At 51.3% G+C, this 18614-nt stretch overlaps 1 protein-coding gene across 5 annotated transcripts in view; it reads right to left on the minus strand.

Annotated features, from left to right (window-relative positions):
• Positions 1 to 1290: 1290 nt before the first annotated feature.
• Positions 1291 to 18614, minus strand: part of BCL2L1 (BCL2 like 1) — a 55513-nt gene continuing 38189 nt past the window's right edge. For all 5 annotated transcript variants that reach the window (XM_035121350.3, XM_035121346.3, XM_035121351.3 and 2 more), the window contains one exon: positions 1291 to 4207. In XM_035121350.3, coding sequence (XP_034977241.1) covers positions 4070 to 4207 — 138 coding nt within the window. In that variant the 3' untranslated portion in view covers positions 1291 to 4069. The remainder of the gene's footprint in view (positions 4208 to 18614) is intronic.

The raw sequence follows: 18614 nt of genomic DNA on the forward strand, positions 1-18614 counted from the left end.
CCAAAAAGAATCTCCGCTCCTTTTAGGAGCTCAAGTCGCTGGGAGCACCAGGGATCACGTATCAACAGTCTGCTGGATCAGGCCAATAGCCCATCTAGTCCAGCATACTGGGTCTCACAGTAGCCTACCAGAGGTGTGTGGGGAACCCAAAAGCAGGATTTGAGCACAAGAACACCTTCCCTTCCTGTGGTTTCCAGCAACTGGCATCCTGAAGCACTGCTATCTCCAACTGAGAATAACCACCATGGCCAGTAGCCTTCAATAGGCCTCTCCTCCTTGTCTAATCCTCTTTTAAAGCCACCCATGTTGGTTGGTGGCAGTGGCCATGGCTGCCTCTTGTGGGAGAGTGTTCCAAAGTCTGCACAGTCCTAAGCATGCGATTGTGCATTACTGCTGGTCAGGATGGGCCTATTTCCTGATCCAGGTTACTCCTGACCATGAAAGGCAAGACAGTCGTGCCAGGTTCACACAGCTTGCTCACGCTCCGTCTTAAAGAGCACACAGATAGAGAGGACAATGCTTTTCGACTACTGGCCTGCCCTGCAGTGCCCGGTGGCCCGAGAGTGGCGAGCCGGAAATCCCAGCCACCTTTCTCCAGCAGGCTGAGATGCAGACATCTGCCTCCCGCTCAGCCTGATACTCCAATGTCCTCCAAGCATGGAGGCTGCAGTAATCACTTCTCCTGCAAGCCAGCCCTTGACAACCCTGTGCCTGCCATGTTTCAGAATACAACTCCCACCGGCCCCAGCCAGAATGGTTGCACTGACATCAATTCCAGCATCCCACAGCCATGCTGGCTGTAGCTGATGGGAGTTGTAGTCCCAAATATCTGGAGAGGGCAGTAGGTTGGCAAAGGTGGCCGTTTGTGTTCACTGAATTCTTTGCTAAAGCCTCTCCCTCCCCTCCCCCCTTCAACCATCATCTACAAAAGTGTCCCCCAAATTTGGGTCTCCAGCTGTTTTTGGACTACAACTGCCATCATCCCCAGCTAGCAAGACCAGTGGTCTCAGATGATGTGAATTGTAGTCTGAAAACAGCTGGAGACCTCAGTTTGGGAAGCATTGATATAGAGAATATCCTAAGGTTCTTGGCTTTTGCAGTTCATCTGCCTGCAAATACATGTGAAGCCATCAAAGGCAGCAGAATGGGACTTTATGACCTAGCGCAGCCTTCCTAAGCCGAGAGGCCCTCTCCAGCCATTTTGGACCACAGCTCCCATCAGCCCCAGCCAGGAGAAAGATGATATAAGAGGCACCAGGAGAATCCCAAAAAGCAAACCGAGACAGGTAATTCAAACACCAGAGTTTTATTGGTGGAACTGAACTTTCATCTTCAAATCAAACTCTTTCTCCTAATAGGGGGTGCAGGTGGGGCCTGAACACAAGAGGGGTGGGCGGGAAAGCTCCAGGTTCAACATTCACGCTTTAATTCAAAGGGGCCAGAGAGGGCGAGGTGGGGGGGAGGCTCCCGTTGCCACGTGGGGGGGGCCCTGTGCTCCCTTGCCCAGCCCCCGCCATGTCCCGTCCTCGTTGGCCGGTTTGTGAAAAATGAGGTTAACTGGGAGGAGGGGAAGAGCACAGTCAACACACATAAATACAGACATACAGTTAACAAAAATAGTATTATTGTATTCACAACTGAATAAAAACTACTCTCCGATATATACAGCCGAGCATGTACAGGGGGGCGGGGAAGGGGGGCAGGCAAGCCGCACAAGGGATTTTGGATAGGACAGGCGGGCATTGTGAGGTTATGTCATAAGCGGACTTGACGTTAAGAGCAACCCGAGAGGTTCAAAATGGTGCAACCCACAGAGGGAGGGACTGAGCACTTTGCGAGGGGCTGCCACCCCACTCCCCCCCATCAGAACCAGGAATGGGAGCATGGGAAGGGTGGGCCTACCATCCTGCTGCTGATGCTTTGGGAGGGCAATGGAAAGGGGTGGCTAACCTGGCCCTCCGCAATTGCGCTTCCCCCCACCAAGCCCACCCCTCCCCAATTCCCTTGGCTGCTGCAGAGACCAAGAGAGATGCAGACTCCCCCCCCCAAAGGAAACATCACTTTCTTTCCTCTCCCTGTGGCCATTTCTGAGTGGCCTGCAGGAGCAGCACCTGAACATGGCTGGCTTTGAACACCCAAGCCCCACCCCGTGCCCCGCCCGCCCCCTTCGACCCTGTGGACCAAGGCCCTATGGCCGCGGCTAGGAGAGGGGTGGGAGATGAACGTAAAGCACTGAGGTGGCGCCATCAGGCAAGGCCCAGCCTTGTGCCTGGGACTGCCCTGCATCTAGAACATCCACTCCCCCCCCCCTCTAAGAAAGCCCGCTGTGCTAGACCGGCCACTGCCCCCCCACCCATACAACTCTCCCACTTGCAGGAGGGAGAAGAGAAAGTGCTGGCGGGCGCGCACACACCAGCTAAATCTGGGGTGGCAGGCAGTGGGTGGGAGAAGCAATTTCTGCCGCTCTCTGCAGAGCCTTGGGAAAGCAGACGCACGCCCAGGCAGGCAGGCAGGCAGGCAGGCAAACACAAACACACACAGACAGACACAAACCACCTCTCCCCATCAAAAACATTCTCTGCACAGCCTGGTCCGGCACACGCTGTTGATTTTTGCTTTTACTGGAAGTTCTCTGGGCTGCCGCCAGGGAGAGTCCCCGGAGAGCCAGCCTAGCAATTAGCAGCTGATCATAAACACCTTCCAGAGGCTGCTCCAGCTAACGGACTCCTGGCAGCCAGTCTCTCTCTCTCTCTCCCCGCCATCTTGCGCCTGCTCTTTCCTTGTAACCGGCAGAGAGGACGGGCTTCTTCTCATTGCAGAGGAAGGGAGGGGAGGCGTCTCTTTCGAGAGAGGGGGCCGGGGAAATGGAGACGTGGCCCAGGACCATGCCCAAGAGGCCAGGGCCGCCACACACACCCAGCCACATTGGGGACTATCAGCCGCCCCTTGCACCCCAGAAGGTCAAGCAAGACGACAGGGATGGGGGTCATGAGCTGAGGGCATGGGAGTCTAAAGGGAGCGCTCTGGACTGCAGCCCTCACTGCCGAAAGCTCCTTCCAAAGAAAGAGGATTGTCCGCCCCCCGCACATCACTGGCCTCCATTTCCTTCAGGTGTGCAAACACTGGCCTGCATCCTGGGGGTGCTGAGGATTAGCACAGGGCTGGGGAGACTCCCTTAGAAATAAGCTTGAAAGGGATGGATATGTGACCCGCGGCAACATTGAGACCCCTCTTGACCATCCACTGGGAATAAGGGGAATAAGCGGTTTATATAGTGGATCCTGTCTTTGACGGTTCCCATTCCAGGGCTCCCATGCACCTGGCCTCATCCTTCCTCTTGCCCAGCCAAGCACTGCCCCACAGAACAAAGGGGTCCCTCAGAAGGGGCAACCCCTTCTCCTATGCTCCCTGCAGGACCCCCTCTTTGGTCATGGGAGGGGAACCCTCAACTCACTCCTACATGCAGGAGGTCCCCACGCAGGTCAGCACAAAAGGAGTCTCTCTCCATCGGACTTCCTGACCTCGGAAGGCATTTGCAGCACTTAGAGCTCACTAACCCAAAACGACCCACGTGGCAGCGCGCGCGCGCAGACACACACACACTCTTCCTGGAAGTAAACCAAACAAGAGCCAGGCCTGCCTTGGGGGGGGGCTTTTATATATATATATATATAAATATAAAATCAACCACCAAACGAAATACCGGGAATGTGAGTAAAAGTGATTAAAAGGAGCAAGGGAAGCCTGCTCTTGGGGGAGGGGTGGGGGATTGGAGGCACAGCACCCAAAGGTGAGGTGGGGAGGGACCCTGGTCCCTACGCATTGGAACAGTAACCTGGGGTTAGAGGTGTCTGTGGGGCAGGAGGCACCAGAAAGAGGTCTGTGAGTTGTTGGGGGGAAGGAGAGGATGACACCTGGGGTCAGAGTGGGGGGTTTGCTACACGGAGGCCCACCACCCGTCTCCACCCCCCCTGGAATGATCGCAAGGCTGAGGGACAGGGCGCAGCGTGTCCCTTGGTGACGGAGCGCAGGCCGAGGTGGGCGGCGGCGGCGGCGAGTCTGTCTCTGGCTATTTGCGGCTCAGGAGGGAGCCGAGGAGGACGACCCCGGCCACGGTGGCCCCCGTCCACAGCCACTTGTTGAAGCGTTCCTGGCCTTTCCTGCTCTTGGCCGCGGCGTCGTTCCCATAGAGGTCCACAAACCTCTCCTGGTAAAGAGAGAAAGAAAATGAGGGTGAGATGTGAAGCAAGGCAAAAAGTTTCACAGACAGCTGAGATCATGGGTGGCAGAATGAGAATGGGAAGGGCAGTAGCTCAGGGGCTTCACCTGCAGAATGCCCCAGGTTCGATTAACAGCAGCATCTCCAGGTAGGGCAGAGAGAGACCCCTGCCTGAACCTCAGGAGAGCAGCCTGCCAGTCAGTGTAGGCAGTACAGATCTGGAGAGATCAATGGTCTCACTCAGCGCAAGGCAGCTTCCTGTGCCCTGTGTTCCAACATGCATGAAAAAAAGGTTCTTCCTACATGGTCAGGAGGCAAGGAGGACTGCTCTGGCAGCTCAGCAGGGAAGAGAGCCTTGAGCAGGACTGAGCTGAAGCACCACCTCTGGGCCCCAAATGGAGGAGGCAGAAGGATCTGGTGCAATTTAGCATGTGCTCTCAAGTGGGACATGGTGAACAGGAAGCCCAGGCAAGGCTCTGCCACAGCACATCCTCAGGGAATGGAGAAGTGATGCGCAAAGTTTTATAAACCACTATTCATTTTAAATAAGTATCAGAGAGGTTAACGACAATCGTACATGAAAGTATACGGAAAGTTGGAATCAGAAATCAGCAAACTGTTGTGGAAAGATGGATTCTTAATTGCCTGCTTAAGCCTGAGATTCATAGAGAGATGAGACAAACCTTCCCACCCACCCACTTCACATTTCTTCATCAAAAGGTTAAAAGAAGCCACAGTCAAGAGTCTTATTTTCTGGAGTGTGGCTTTAACTTGGGCGCAGCTGACAGCATAAACTGTGTCGTTAGAACTGCACAAAACTCGCAGCAAACAAGTACCGAAGAGCAGCCTGAGAGAAGCAGACAAGAGGCTGCAGTGAAGACAGCTGAGATCCCGTCTAAGGTGCCCTGGAAATCTCCTGCACTGACCAAGTAAGAGGCATTGCTGGCCTGCAGCGGTGCAGCATCTTGGTCCTGCATTCCCTGATTTGCAAACTGGCCTCTAACACAGACAAGCAAATTGCGTAGGAATGTTGAGAGGACTCTTGAAGGATCCTTACTCAGTATCTGTAACAATATCAACAGCACTTCTAGCCCCTGGTCCTATAATTGCAAATTATCTGAAACCAGGATTCACTCTACTTACCGTATTTTTCCATGTCTAAGACGCCCCCAATTTTTGGGAACTCCAAATTAAGAAAACACCCCTCAGCACTACCCGTGTATAAGACGAGCCCCAATTTTAAACCTAATTTTTTGGTTTTTTTAAAAAAAACCTAGTCTTATACACGGAAAAATACGGTAAGTTTTATTTTTATGTCTCACATTTGTCACACTGTGTGCGGTGATGGGAGCATCAGACAAGGGCAGGAGAGAGGAGAGACCTCTCCAGACATTTGGAATACGGTCCACCAAGCCAGGGCCAATTGCATTCCACACATCAATGACTGCATGGCCTAATAAGCACATAATTTCCTCTGACTGCACAACTGAATATCCTGGAGCATCTCCGTTTTCTTTCCTCTGCTTTTTTTAAAAGCTTCTAGTCCTTAAGCCCGCAGTCATTTGAAAACTTGGGCAGTGCTTGGTGAAAATGCCAGAAGCTAGAGAGAGTTTGAGCAAGGCTTCCAGATCCTTAAAGGTTCAGGGCTGAAACAGATGCAATGCGAGATACAATAAGCCCATGTCCCTTCCCACAGCCAAGCAGAAATTATACAACAGAATAAGCAAATATGGGAACATGCAATCTGTACAATATATTTGGGACTGCAGGATTTGGATTTTGCCCCCCCCCCAGTCTTTTGGGTGGGCACAATCCTTTCCCTTAAAGTCCTGCACAATAATCCCTTTTGCAAAGCCATCCCTGGGGAAGCAGTTTGCTGCAGAAAACGCTCGCTGATTCTTTTGGATCAGCACTGCAGAAGGGTGCTGGGTGGGGAAGAGACAGGGAAGTGACATTAGGCAGTTTCTTAGCAACGGCTCAGAATAGATGCTTTTGGTGCTGACATAGTCTCTCTCTTCAGGCCCCTTCTGCCCCGTCATTGGGGAAGGAAATGACTAGGAGTTTGCCCTGCGTTTCTCAAGGGTCTGCTAGGCAGACTTGGAGCCTGAAGGGAACCAAAAACTACCAAGCCCAACCCACTGCACAAAAACACAGGACCCCCAAGCCCCGGAAAATCCAGGCTCTTAACATATGACCAGGAGAAGCATGGGGCATGTTTTTGTCCCCCTGGTGGGAGTGGGCGGGTGCACTAACACAAGCGGCACCATGCCCCCCACCTAACAGAAGGATGTAAGTGTCTTTTGGGGTGAAGGGTGAATTTCTGCTGTTTCCCCTAATGGATATGAATTTGATGACTCTGCATTTATACAGAGTTTCAAGTGTTCAGAATACTTTGCATCCCAGTGATCCTTGCAAGGTTAGCCAGTATGATGAGCCATGTGTTGTGCTAGAGGAGATAGCAGGGTGCTGGGTGGGGAGAGAGAGAGAAAGGCTGAGCCTGACCAAAGAGTGTCTGCTCACTGTGTCATATGTAGTGGGGTTAGCAAAAAGGGCGTATAATAATAATAATAATAATAATAATAATTTATTATTTATACCCCGCCCATCTGGCCGGGTTCCCCCAGCCACTCTGAGCGGCTTCCAACAAAACATTAAAATACAGAAATCCATCAAACATTAAAAGCTTCCCTAAACAGGGCTGCCTTGAGATGCCTTCTAAAGGTCTGGTAATTGTTGTTCTCTTTGACCTCTGATGGGAGGGCATTCCACAGGGTGGGTGCCACTACCGAGAAGGCCCTCTGCCTGGTTCCCTGTAACTTGGCTTCTCGTATTGAGGGAACCACCAGAAGGCCCTCGGAGCTGGACCTCAGTGTCCGGGCAGAACGATGGGGTTGGAGACGCTCCTTCAGTTATACTGGACCAAGGACATTTAGGGCTTTAAAGGTCAACACCAACACTTTGAACTGTGTTATGTGGTCTCGGCGGCCGCTCCCAGTCACCAGTCTAGCTGCCGCATTCTGGGTTAGTTGTAGTTTCTGGGTCACCTTCAAAGGTAGCCCCACGTAGAGCGCATTGCAATAGTCCAAGCGAGAGATAACTAGAGCATGCACCACTCTGGCGAGACAGTCCGCGGGCAGGTAGGGACTCAGCCTGCGTACCAGATGGAGCTGATAAACAGCTGCCCTGGACACAGAATTGACCTGCGCCTCCATGGACAGCTGTGAGTCCAAAATGACTCCCAGGCTGCGCACCTGGTCCTTCAGGGGCACAGTTACCCCTGCACAGTATTTTGCTTCCTCCACTGAAACCTGAAGCAATTGTCCAGAGGAACTTTGCGGAGGGATCAAGGGGCTGTTATCATCTGTGGGCAGAGCAATAGGGCTCTCTGGAGCCCGCTGTGAATTGTTTGCAAGACTCTTGAAGGACAAAGTCTTCCGCTTCTGTGGTGATCTTCATGCTGCAGGGACTGCAGAATCGGCTGAGGTCTCCAATGTCCTTTCTGAGTGAGTGCTGTGGCATCAGTTTCAGTTTCTGTGGCACGATGATGATGTAGCAGCAATGCATCCGCCAACGTGCCCTCCTGACCTTTGCCCCTCTTGGCTGATTAAAACTAGCTGGGTGCATGTGTGCTTGACAAGATGGGCCCAGGATGTGCTTAAGGTGACACTATGTGATCCGTCCTCGAAATTCCCGAGGCGCCAGGCACATTTTGCGAGTGGAGCCGGTCCAACTGCAACCATGTGGAGATCTCTGCATGCCAAGTTGGCAACTGACATCTCCATCTAGCCGGCCCTTCCAGCTTTTGTAAGCAGGCAAGCAGGAGAGCTTATTTATTGCGTTTATACCCCACCTTTCTCTACTGGGAGTGCTCCTCGTGGTTCGCTTCCCTCAGTTATTCCTTACAATGACGCTGTGAGGTAGGTTAGGAGGGTGTAACTGGCCCAAGGTCACCCAGTAAGCTTCATGGCTGTGAGGATTTGAACACTGACCTCCCAGGTCCTAGTCCGACACTCTAACCACTGCGCCACCCTGGCTTCCTAGAGTACTTGGGGAAATCAAAATATCACTTAGAGAAGGATCTGAAATATTTTCCTTGAAGCTTGACTTTGTTTTATTCTGGATTGTTTTATTTGATGTTTTAATGGTGTTGTAAACCACTTTCAGATTTTTTCCCCTTTAAATTCCACTAGCGGGGGGAAACGGCACCTAGACATTCCATTGTGGCGACTGCAAACTAGGTTTAAGGTGCCATTTTGGCAATTGGCTTGTATATCTGAGTTTCTAACACTGTCATCTGATGAGCTGTGATTTAATTCTGCTGCCTTGGCTGTGCTATCCTGTTTCCTGTGCAGAAAAAGCAGAATTAAACCCTGTCCTCCTGCCCTTCAGCTGGTAAAACCAGTGGTGTCAGCTGACAGGTGGGTGGCCGTGGTTTGGAGAAAATGGCCTCATGAGCCAAACTGGACTCACTGGCAGGCCAAGGTTGGACCACAGGGCAGCGATTCCTCACCACCGATGCAAATGGATAATTGCCAAGAAAATCCAACATGGTCACATCTGACTTCAAAAGAAGAAGCTTCCCAAAAGTGAGGGGATTGGTAAGAAGGAAGTTGAAAGGAAAAGTGTATGCGTGTGTGTGTGTGTGTGTGTGTGTGTGTGTGTGTGTGTGTGTACACACACACACACACACACACACACACACACTGTATGAGGGACCTGCGAAGCACCCTAGCGAGTGACTTCATACAGCATACTATGTACCAGCCTTCCCCAACCTGGTGCCCTTGAGATGTTTCAGACCACAACTCCAATCGACACAAGCCAGCATGTCCCCTGCAAATGTACCTAAACACTCCCCAGTTCATTGTCTGCAAATGGGGCAGCAAATTGGTGAGAGGAACATTTTGTTCCGCACTATCAAGCTGTCTTCATTTTATGTACGTGCTGCTGTCATTTTAAATTGTTTTTATGTAGGAAGGATGAAGGTTGAATATCCAAAGAATGTTTTCTCCCTGAACATTTGGAATATTTGTGAACATTCCAAGTTGTCTAATCAGCTCAATTGCTCAATATCTCTAAGTGGTATACAGAAAACTGAAGCAACAACAGAGAACAAACAAAAAATATTACAAAAAAATCAAAGGTACATATAAAAATGTCTGCATTAATATAAAGTTACTAATACAGTGATACCCTGGTACTTGAATGGCTTGGCTCCTGAACAAATCGGCTCCCGAACACTGCAAACCCAGAAGTGATTGTTCCAGTTGTTGAACTTTTTTCGGAAGCGGAACATCCAACGCGGCTTCCGATTGAGTGCAGGAAGCTCCTGCAGCCAATCGGAAGCCACGCCTTAGTTTTGGAACCGTTTCAGGAACTGAATGGACTTCCAGAACGAATTAAGTTCGAGAACCAAGGTACCGCTGTATATATCAGGCTTCCTCAACCTCAGCCCTCCAGATGTTTTCAGACTACAATTCCCATCATCCCTGACCACTGGTCCTGCTAGCTAGGGATCATGGGAGTTGTAGGCCAAAAATATCTGGAGGGCCGAGGCTGAGGAAGCCTGGTATGTATAAATCAATATCAATTCATTTTCCTTCTGGCACACCCTCCTTCCAAGCCGCCACGTTCTTACCCAAGGTGCTAACAAACTCCCAGCTTACCCACAAAACTCTCACAAAGAGAAGAGTTCCTGGAAATAGCAGACATCACCCTAGTCTCTCACTCTAGACTTGTTTTTTACAGGCAGCTCAAGGTGGAGGATACTTCCTCAGGCTGCCCACAGCTGTGTCCCATTCAGCTGCCGTTCCAGTAGGTTTGTTGAATTTCCTGAGGGGTCCAATACGTGAATTAATGCATGCAAATGATTTATTCCACAAACGAGGCACAAAATTGATGTTTCCTTCGGTACAAACTTTGAGGCGCTTATAGACACAGGGCGGGGACGCACAGTACAGCCTGGATTTCAGGACGGACGATGCAGCTACCGAGAAGAGGCAGAAAGGCTACAGGCACATGGAACATAAGACCCATCACGAGTGGGGCAGTGGGTGGAAAAGGCGCAAGCTGGAGGCAGGAGACACACCACGAGGCCTGGCCATGCCGAAAGCAGACAAGCTGTGCTCAGTATGAGGTCGCAGGGAAGAGAAAGCGGCACTTTGTTCTGGCCGAGAGAAACACCCGCAAGGCATTTGACCCACTTGCCAAGCTTGGGGGGGGGGTGGAATACCCTGAGGACAAATACCACATGAATCCAGCGCTTGGACAAGTCATCCCTTGGTCCAATCATTGAAAGACCTGCCAGGATAGCACACCAGAAACTGTACTGCACACCCCTGGCCCCACTGAGACATTCACCACAGCCCTGGCTGCCCTACAGGCTCGTCTTTTCACAAAAAGCATAGAGGAATGAGAGAAAGAAGTGCACTATTATGCAGCCTGCTGATTTCGTACATCTCTTGAGCATTTGATGAAGCCTTCCCTTGGCCTCTGCTACCAAGCGCCTTTAAGCCTTTCTGCTGAGGTTCTGCAACCCTCTCCAATTTGGCAAAATGATTTCTTGAGTCCAGTGCCCATATACGAAGGGCTGGTGCAGCCCCAAGAAGCACAGGCCCATGACTTCATCCCACAGAGGATATGGTACTTCTGCTAACGCAGCCCAAAATAGCCAGGCCTGCCGCTTGTCCCATCCCTCCTTGCCACAAGATCTGTCATAGGTCTGGCTCATTCTTAGTTGATCTTTTATAACCCCCAGATCCTGCTCAGCAGCTAAGTTCTCCACTCTCAATCCCCGGTCCCCACCGCTGTTGGCCAGCTGGACATTTGAATATTGCCTCCAAGTTCAGCAAACAGTTAAACGACAACAGAGCATTATCCCTTTGGCAGCCCAGCGTTGTTATCAGTTCTTCCATGAACCCGGCGGGGAGAACAAAGGAGCCACAGTGCCGTCTCTGGGGCTTTGCCCAGCCTTGGGAAAGTTTCCCAGGATGGCACTACAGAGAGCAGTGGGGTCGGTTTCCTTGGCTTTCGCCAGCTCTCCTGCCGAGGGACGGAACGCAGAAGAAGGTGCAAACCCGGGTGGTTTTGCAAAGCCACAACAGGCAGAACAACAAGCTGACTTACAATGCATTTTCCGGGAACCAACCTTGGAACAGGGAAAGCAATACCTTAAGGGAGCCATGCTTTGTGGAGTATGTGCAATAGTGACATCCTCACAGTCAACTAACACAGAGTCTACACTCAAATGTCTGGCTCTGGGGTGTGGGTGTGTCAAAAGATGTTGCTTCTAGTCAGGTCTCATTCGTGACCTGCCACTGGAGAGCTTCACCACCACCCCAGCCTCATATTGCAAGTGAGAGATGGTCAGCAGCCCTGGGCCTTCTTCTCTTCTGAAGCCCTGACCACTTGAGGCCAGCTATGGAGCCCCCTCTTTTATGCCCCACCTCCTCATTCAGGAGGCAAGCTTGCTTAAGGCTAGCAGCAATGGCTGTTACCTGAGATGGCCCCACTTCTAAATAAATAAATAAATTTTTATTTATACCCTGCCCTTCCCAGTTTAAAAACCGGACTCAGGGTGGCTAACAGCAAATATAAAACATTGATTAAAATGAGACTTAAAAACAGCATAAAATACAACATAAATGCAGTATGAATATCAATAAAATTCAAAAATTCAGGGGTCATTTTGGGGGGGGGGGACGGGGACCCCCAGTCAGTAGACATCAAATGATCACCAGGGCTAACTGGCCAAGTTGGTCCTACTAGGGCCAGTAAGGCGACCAGGGAAGAATTTAAATGTGGGGTCCCAGAAAGGGTTTCTTCATAGAAAAGGAAAGGGAAAAGGGAGTAGAGGATCAGGCTAATTCAAATTGAAGGCCAGGCGGAATAGCTCTGTCTTACAGGCCCTGCGGAAGGAGATCAAGTCCTGCAGGGCCCTAGTCTCACTTGACAGAGCATTTCACCGGGTTGGAGCAGTCACTGAAAAAGCCCTGGCCCTGGTCTGGCTTCCATAAGGCCCGGGACCTTTGAGCTATTATTATTCAAGGACCTTAGGGTCCTCTGCGGGACATACCAGGAGAGGTGGTCCCGTAAGTACGAGGGTCGTAGGCATCATAGGGCTTTAAAGGTCAGAACCAGCACCTTAAACCTGACCCTATACTCTACTGAGAGCCAGTGCAGCTGGTAAAGCACTGGGTGAATATGCTCCCATGGAAAGGACCCCGTGAGGAGCCTCGCTGCAGCATTCTGCACCCGCTGGAGTTTCTGGGACAGTTTCAAGGGCAGCCCTGCGTAGAGCGAGTTACAGTAGTCCAGCCTGGAGGTGATCGTCACATGGATCACTGTGGCCAGGTTGGGGAGGAAAAGGCAAGGGACCAACTGCTTGATATGGTGAAGATGGAAAAATGTCACCTTGGCTGTTCCTCCTGCAACCTGTGCCTCCATGGAAAGGGAGGCATCAAGGATTACACGCAAACTCTTAACAGAAGGCACTGGCACTAATTGAGCCCCTGCAAGAGAAGGCAGCTGGTCCCCCAACCCCATGCCATCCTGACCCAGCCTATAGATTTAATTTCAGTCGGCTCCCACGAAGCCATCCAGCCACAGCTTCCAAGCATCTGGTCAGTGAGTCCAGGGCAGAGTAGGGGTGGCCGTCCACCAGCAGGTAGAGCTGAGTGTCATCCCAGCCCAAAGCTCCAGACAATTTGGGCGAAGGGGAGCATAAAGATGTTAAAAAGCATCGGGGGAAGGATTGCGCCCTGCAGGCACTCCACACACCAAGGAGTGGCGCGACGACATCTCCCTCCCTAGCCTCTGTCCCCAATCAGAGATAAAGGAGCACAGCCATTCTAGGAATTTCCGTGCCTACAGAAAGAGACCTGCCTGACTCCTGCTCTGCAGTCCCTCTACTGACCCCTGGCTTAGAGCAGGGGTCAGCAAACTTTTTCAGCAGGGGGCCGGTCCACTGTCCCTTTTTGGGGGAAAAAAATATGAACGAATTCCTATGCCCCACAAATAACCCAGAGATGCATTTTAAATAAAAGGACACATTCTACTCATGTAAAAACATGCTGATTAGAAGGCGATTGGGCCGCATCCGGCCCCCGGGCCTTAGTTTGGGAAGCCCTGGCTTAGAACTTCTTGCCAGGCACTTGGTGAGAGGTTCTTGATTCAACAACTGCTCAATGAAACTGTGATTTGGGGCTATTAAGCTTTTCCAACTATATCCTATGCTAATTGCATTTTGGTTTTAAATGGCTTTTATGCCTCCTCTAAGCTGCCTGAAGTGAGTATCTGAAAGACAAAGTGTGACTCATCAGATAGACAGACAGACACAGACAGACAGACGGACGGACGGACGGATAGCACCCAGGAACATCACTCACACGGACCTCTCACCTGCCCTCAAAGTAATTAAAGTTAAGAACATAAGAACATGAAAAGAGCCTCACTGGATCAGGCCAATGACCCATCTAGTTCAGCATCCTGTTCTCACGGAGGCCAACCACATGCCCATTATGGGAAACCTGCAACCAGGATTTGAGCACCCATGGATTGCAGCAACAGGTATTCAGAAGCATTGTTGCCTCCAACTGTGGAGGCAGAGCATAGCCATCCTGGCTAGTAGTGATTGACAGTCCTCTCTTCCATGAATTTGTTTAATCCTCTTTTAAAGCCATCCACGTTGGCGGCCATCCCTGCCTCCTGCAGGAGCGAGTTCCACAGTTTGACTCTGCACTGCATGAAGAAGTCCTTTCTTTTATCTGTCCTGAATCTTCCAGTTTAGGTGCAGAAGCACTTCTGGCTGGGTCCCTCTCCAGCTTCTGATCTAGGCAGGCATTATTTAACAGACCTGGAGAAGCAGGGATGTGCACTCCACATCCCCCCCTCCTCTCTCCACCCGCTTTCAGAAACCCGCTCCCCCTTTGCAAGACCAAAACCTCAGCAGGGTTCCCTGGGCTTCCTGCAGAACTGCCAAAGAACTGTGCCACGCACAGCAAGGCCACCGATGACATCAAGAGCTGCAACCGTTGCTAAGGGTGCTGGGAGGTGTTCCCAGCCTCGAGGTCACAGGGGCGACCGACAGCAAGCTCGCCCAATGGCTTGTGTCCAGAATCCCCACTCCGGCTTCAGAACGCGCAGAACTCCCTCCCGCTTGTTGTCATAGCATCCCTGAAGCATCCCAGCAGGGTCTTCCGCCATCATTTGGTCACAGCCCACTCTGGCAACCAATGTGAACAACAGCCTGGAGCCCCTTCCCTAGAAGGAAACACTTAAAGCATTTGGGTTTTTCAAAAAATATGGCTTTAAAGAGCGTGGGCATGGTAGATTTTTTAAAATTAGGCCTGGTGTAGAGTAAGCAGGCACAATTTTTCTCCCAATCTAAAATACTGTATATCATCAGCATCAGCAATAATTTAGTTACAGGTAGGTAACTGTGTTGGTCTGCCGTAGTCGAGACAAAATTTAAAAAAATCCTTCCAGTAGCACCTTAGAGACCAACTAAGTTTTTATTTTGGTATGAGCTTTTGTGTGCATGCACACTTCTTCAGATACACTGAAACAGAAGTCACCAGACCTTTATACTGGTATATAGTGAGAGGGTAAAGGTAAAGGGACCCCTGACCATTAGGTCCAGTCGTGACCGACTCTGGGGTTGCGCGCTCATTTCGCATTATTGGCCGAGGTAGCCGGCATTTAGCTTCCAGGTCATGTGGCCAGCATGACAAAGCCGCTTCTGGCAAACCAGAGCAGCACATGGAAACGCCGTTTACCTTCCCGCTGTAGCGGCACCTATTTATCTACTTGCATTTTGACGTGCTTTCGAACTGCTAGGTTGGCAGGAGCTGGGACCAAGCAATGGGAGCTCACCGCGTCACAGGGATTCGAACCGCCGACCTTCTGATCAGCAAGCCCTAGGCTCAGTGGTTTAACCACAGCGCCACCTGGGTCCGGTAAAGGGACCCCTGACCATTAGGTCCAGTCGTGACCGACTCTGGGGTTGCGCGCTCATTTCGCATTATTGGCCGAGGTAGCCGGCATTTAGCTTCCAGGTCATGTGGCCAGCATGACAAAGCCGCTTCTGGCAAACCAGAGCAGCACATGGAAACGCCGTTTACCTTCCCGCTGTAGCGGCACCTATTTATCTACTTGCATTTTGACGTGCTTTCGAACTGCTAGGTTGGCAGGAGCTGGGACCAAGCAATGGGAGCTCACCGCGTCACAGGGATTCGAACCGCCGACCTTCTGATCAGCAAGCCCTAGGCTCAGTGGTTTAACCACAGCGCCACCTGGGTCCCGGTAAAGGGACCCCTGACCATTAGGTCCAGTCGTGACCGACTCTGGGGTTGCGCGCTCATCTCGCATTATTGGCCGAGGGAGCCGGCATATAGCTTCAAGGTCAGAAGGGTGGTGGGAATGGGTGACTGGCTGATAGGTGTGGTAGTCAGAAAGAAGATGTCTTTCTACACTGTCATGCCAAGGTCATGCACAATAAAAACAGCAAAAAGAAAAAAGAAAAGTTTGAAACTCAAATGGTACTAGAACTGGGAGTTATCCAATGAAGCTGGCTGACAGGAGGTTCAGGATAGTCCAAAGAAATAATTAACTCATGCATAAGAGGTCATGATGACCACTAACTAGGTGAGGTGGTTTGAGGGGAAAGGCTAGGCCTAAATTCTCCAACCTGGTGTGCTCCAGAGGTTTTGGACGACCACTGGTCCCAACGACCTACACCTGTGCTTGCTGGGATGGACAGGAGCTGTGCTTCAAAACATCTGGAGGGGACTAGCTCTCAGCTGGGAAGGTTTGTGGAAGCCAGGTCTTTCAACAGCTGGTAGCCGTGGCAGCGAAATGGAGCCTCCACACTCAGAAACAGGTTACCAGGTGCTGGGCACAAACCACAGCAGAGACCTAACGGTATAGGCTGCTTGCAATGTTTGTGAGCCTGCTAGGGGCACCTGGTTAGCTACTATGAAATGCAGGATACTGGGGTAGGTAGATACCTGATGCAACAGGGCTCTTTTGCAGGACTTCCCACCTCCAGTCCAGCTTGCTGTAATCCCCCAGATCTAATGTGGGCCCTCTTCCACCTCATCACCGGTCACAGCACCAGTTCCTCAAGCATTGCCAGGCCAAGTCATGGGGGTCTGCGCTTTCAGCAATCTGGCTCAAGCAAGCCCTGCCTGTGCCCATGTGCTGCTCCGCCATCTGCCTCAGGTTGCCAGATCTCCATTTGGTACAAGGAGGTCTGAAAAGAGCGTTGCATGACACTCGAAAGCCCCCTAAGCCCAGAGTGACCCTGGAAATGAAAGGACTCTGCGCTTCTCTTTTATCATGTGCAGGATGATTTCAACCTGCTGTTTTCATAAGGCTCCCATTGACATCAGTTTAGTAAAATAAAGCACTGGCATTGCAGTTTTGCTGGTGAGCAGCAGAGGAATAGAACAGGCATAGGCAAACTCGTCCCCCCAGCTGTTTTGGGACTACAGTTCCCATCATCCTTGACCACTGGTCCTGTTAGCTAGGGACCATGGGAGTTGTCAGCCAAAAACATCTGGAGGGCCGAGTTTGCCTATGCCTGGAATGGAAGCTAAGAACTGCTTTGCAGGATGAGAACAAGGGCTTGAATAGTGCAGGCAGATCATAGCCATTCTGGCTAGTAGCTATCAATAGCCCTGCGCCCCTGCCTTACTCCATAAATGTATTTGATCCTCTTTTAAAGCCATCCAGGTTGGTGGTCGTCACTGTCTCCTAGGGGAGGGAGTGCCATAGTTTGACTATGCCCTACTTGAAGAAATATTCCTCTGTCCTGAATCTTCCAACACCTTTGCACTAACAGGATATCTTAGGTGGATACTTAGGTAAAAGGTAAGGAGACCCCTGACCGTTAGGTCTAGTCGCGGACAACTCTGGGGTTGTGGCGCTCATCTCGCTTTACTGGCCGAGGGAGCCGGTGGTACAGCGTCCGGGTCATGTGGCCAGCATGACTAAGCTGCTTCTGGCAAACCAGAGCAGCGCACGGAAATGCTGTTTACAGTCCCGCCAGAGCGGTAGCTATTTATTTACTTGCACTTCGTGCTTTCGAACTGCTAGGTTGGCAGGAGCAGGGACCGAGCAACGGGAGCTCCCCCCGTCGCAGAGATTTGAATCGCCGACCTTCTGATTGGCAAGCCCTAGGCTTTGTGGTTCAACCCACAGCGCCACCTGTGTCCCGGATACTTAGGTAGTCTAGGGCAAATCATTATCTCTCAGCCTCAGACCTCTAAGGAGAGAGCAGCAAACTACTACCCGTTAGGGCTGTTGTGAGGACCAATTCACCAGGAATCATATAACACTCCTGGGTTCCGATTTAAGAGACACAATCTGTACCTCCATCTTCTTCTGTAGCTCCAGTGAGTGCTTACAACACAGCTGAGCTGGTATAGGTGCTGCACAGCTGTTTGTGCATCCTGTGATTTTTCAGATCATAAAAGGGGACAAGCAGGTGATCTTTTATGAGTATTCCCACCTTGGCCAGTTTTGCAGGCGCTCCTGTGAGAAGCAAGCTGCAGTAACATCTGAGCATTTGCATCCCACTCTTCAGCCAAAAAGGCTCCCAGAGCAGCTTACATACGATCAAACTGACCACTGAGCAAACTGGGACGGCACTTTTGAAGCAGATATCCTGACTCCTCTCTTCCGATCTTTCTCTGCCCACACTCACACACTTGTACACAGAGTCGAGATACCATTCCCACCCATATAAAGCAGCCTCCCCCCCAAAAAAAGCCTGGTGCCATCCAGATGTTCTGGACTACAACTCCCATCAGTTCTGGTCAGCGCAGCCTGCAAAGGCTAAGAGATGCCTTTTCGCACAAGGCATGCTTGCAACCTGGGGACTCAACCCTGAACCCGTTTACAGTGAGAGCAGAAGCCTCCCCAGCCCCTTAACACCCAAGATGCTGAGGGGTGCAGGTACGGCTCTTGTATTTCCAGCCCGGGACCAATAGCGCAGCACGATGTCTGCAAAGCAGCGAGACATGCAGGGCTGCACGTCTGCAGAGTACAGGCTGGGGGGAGGAGAAAGCGGGATGTCAGCAATGCTTAGGTTTCAGGCAGGCAAGGAGATGCTTTCCCTGCAGAAGACAGATGCTGGGGCCGGAGAGCCCTCCGGATAGAATCGCGCTGTGTTGAAGAGGGAAACGGAGCATGGAAAGCAAGGCAGCCTGTCTTGTGCTGCGCATCAGACTGTGGGGCTGCCCTCATGACAAGCGCCCCACCATCTTGCTCTTGCTCTCCCACTTTCATCATTCTAGAAATACACAAAACCTGTGTGATGTCACTGCATCACACTCGCGGTTTCCCTCTCCGCAGCAGGGGCACAGAAACGCTGGGGAAGATGGCTAAGGAGAGC

This window comes from Zootoca vivipara, chromosome 7 (assembly GCF_965207765.1).
Source record: "Zootoca vivipara chromosome 7, rZooViv2.hap1.1, whole genome shotgun sequence".
NCBI lineage: Eukaryota > Metazoa > Chordata > Lepidosauria > Squamata > Lacertidae > Zootoca > Zootoca vivipara.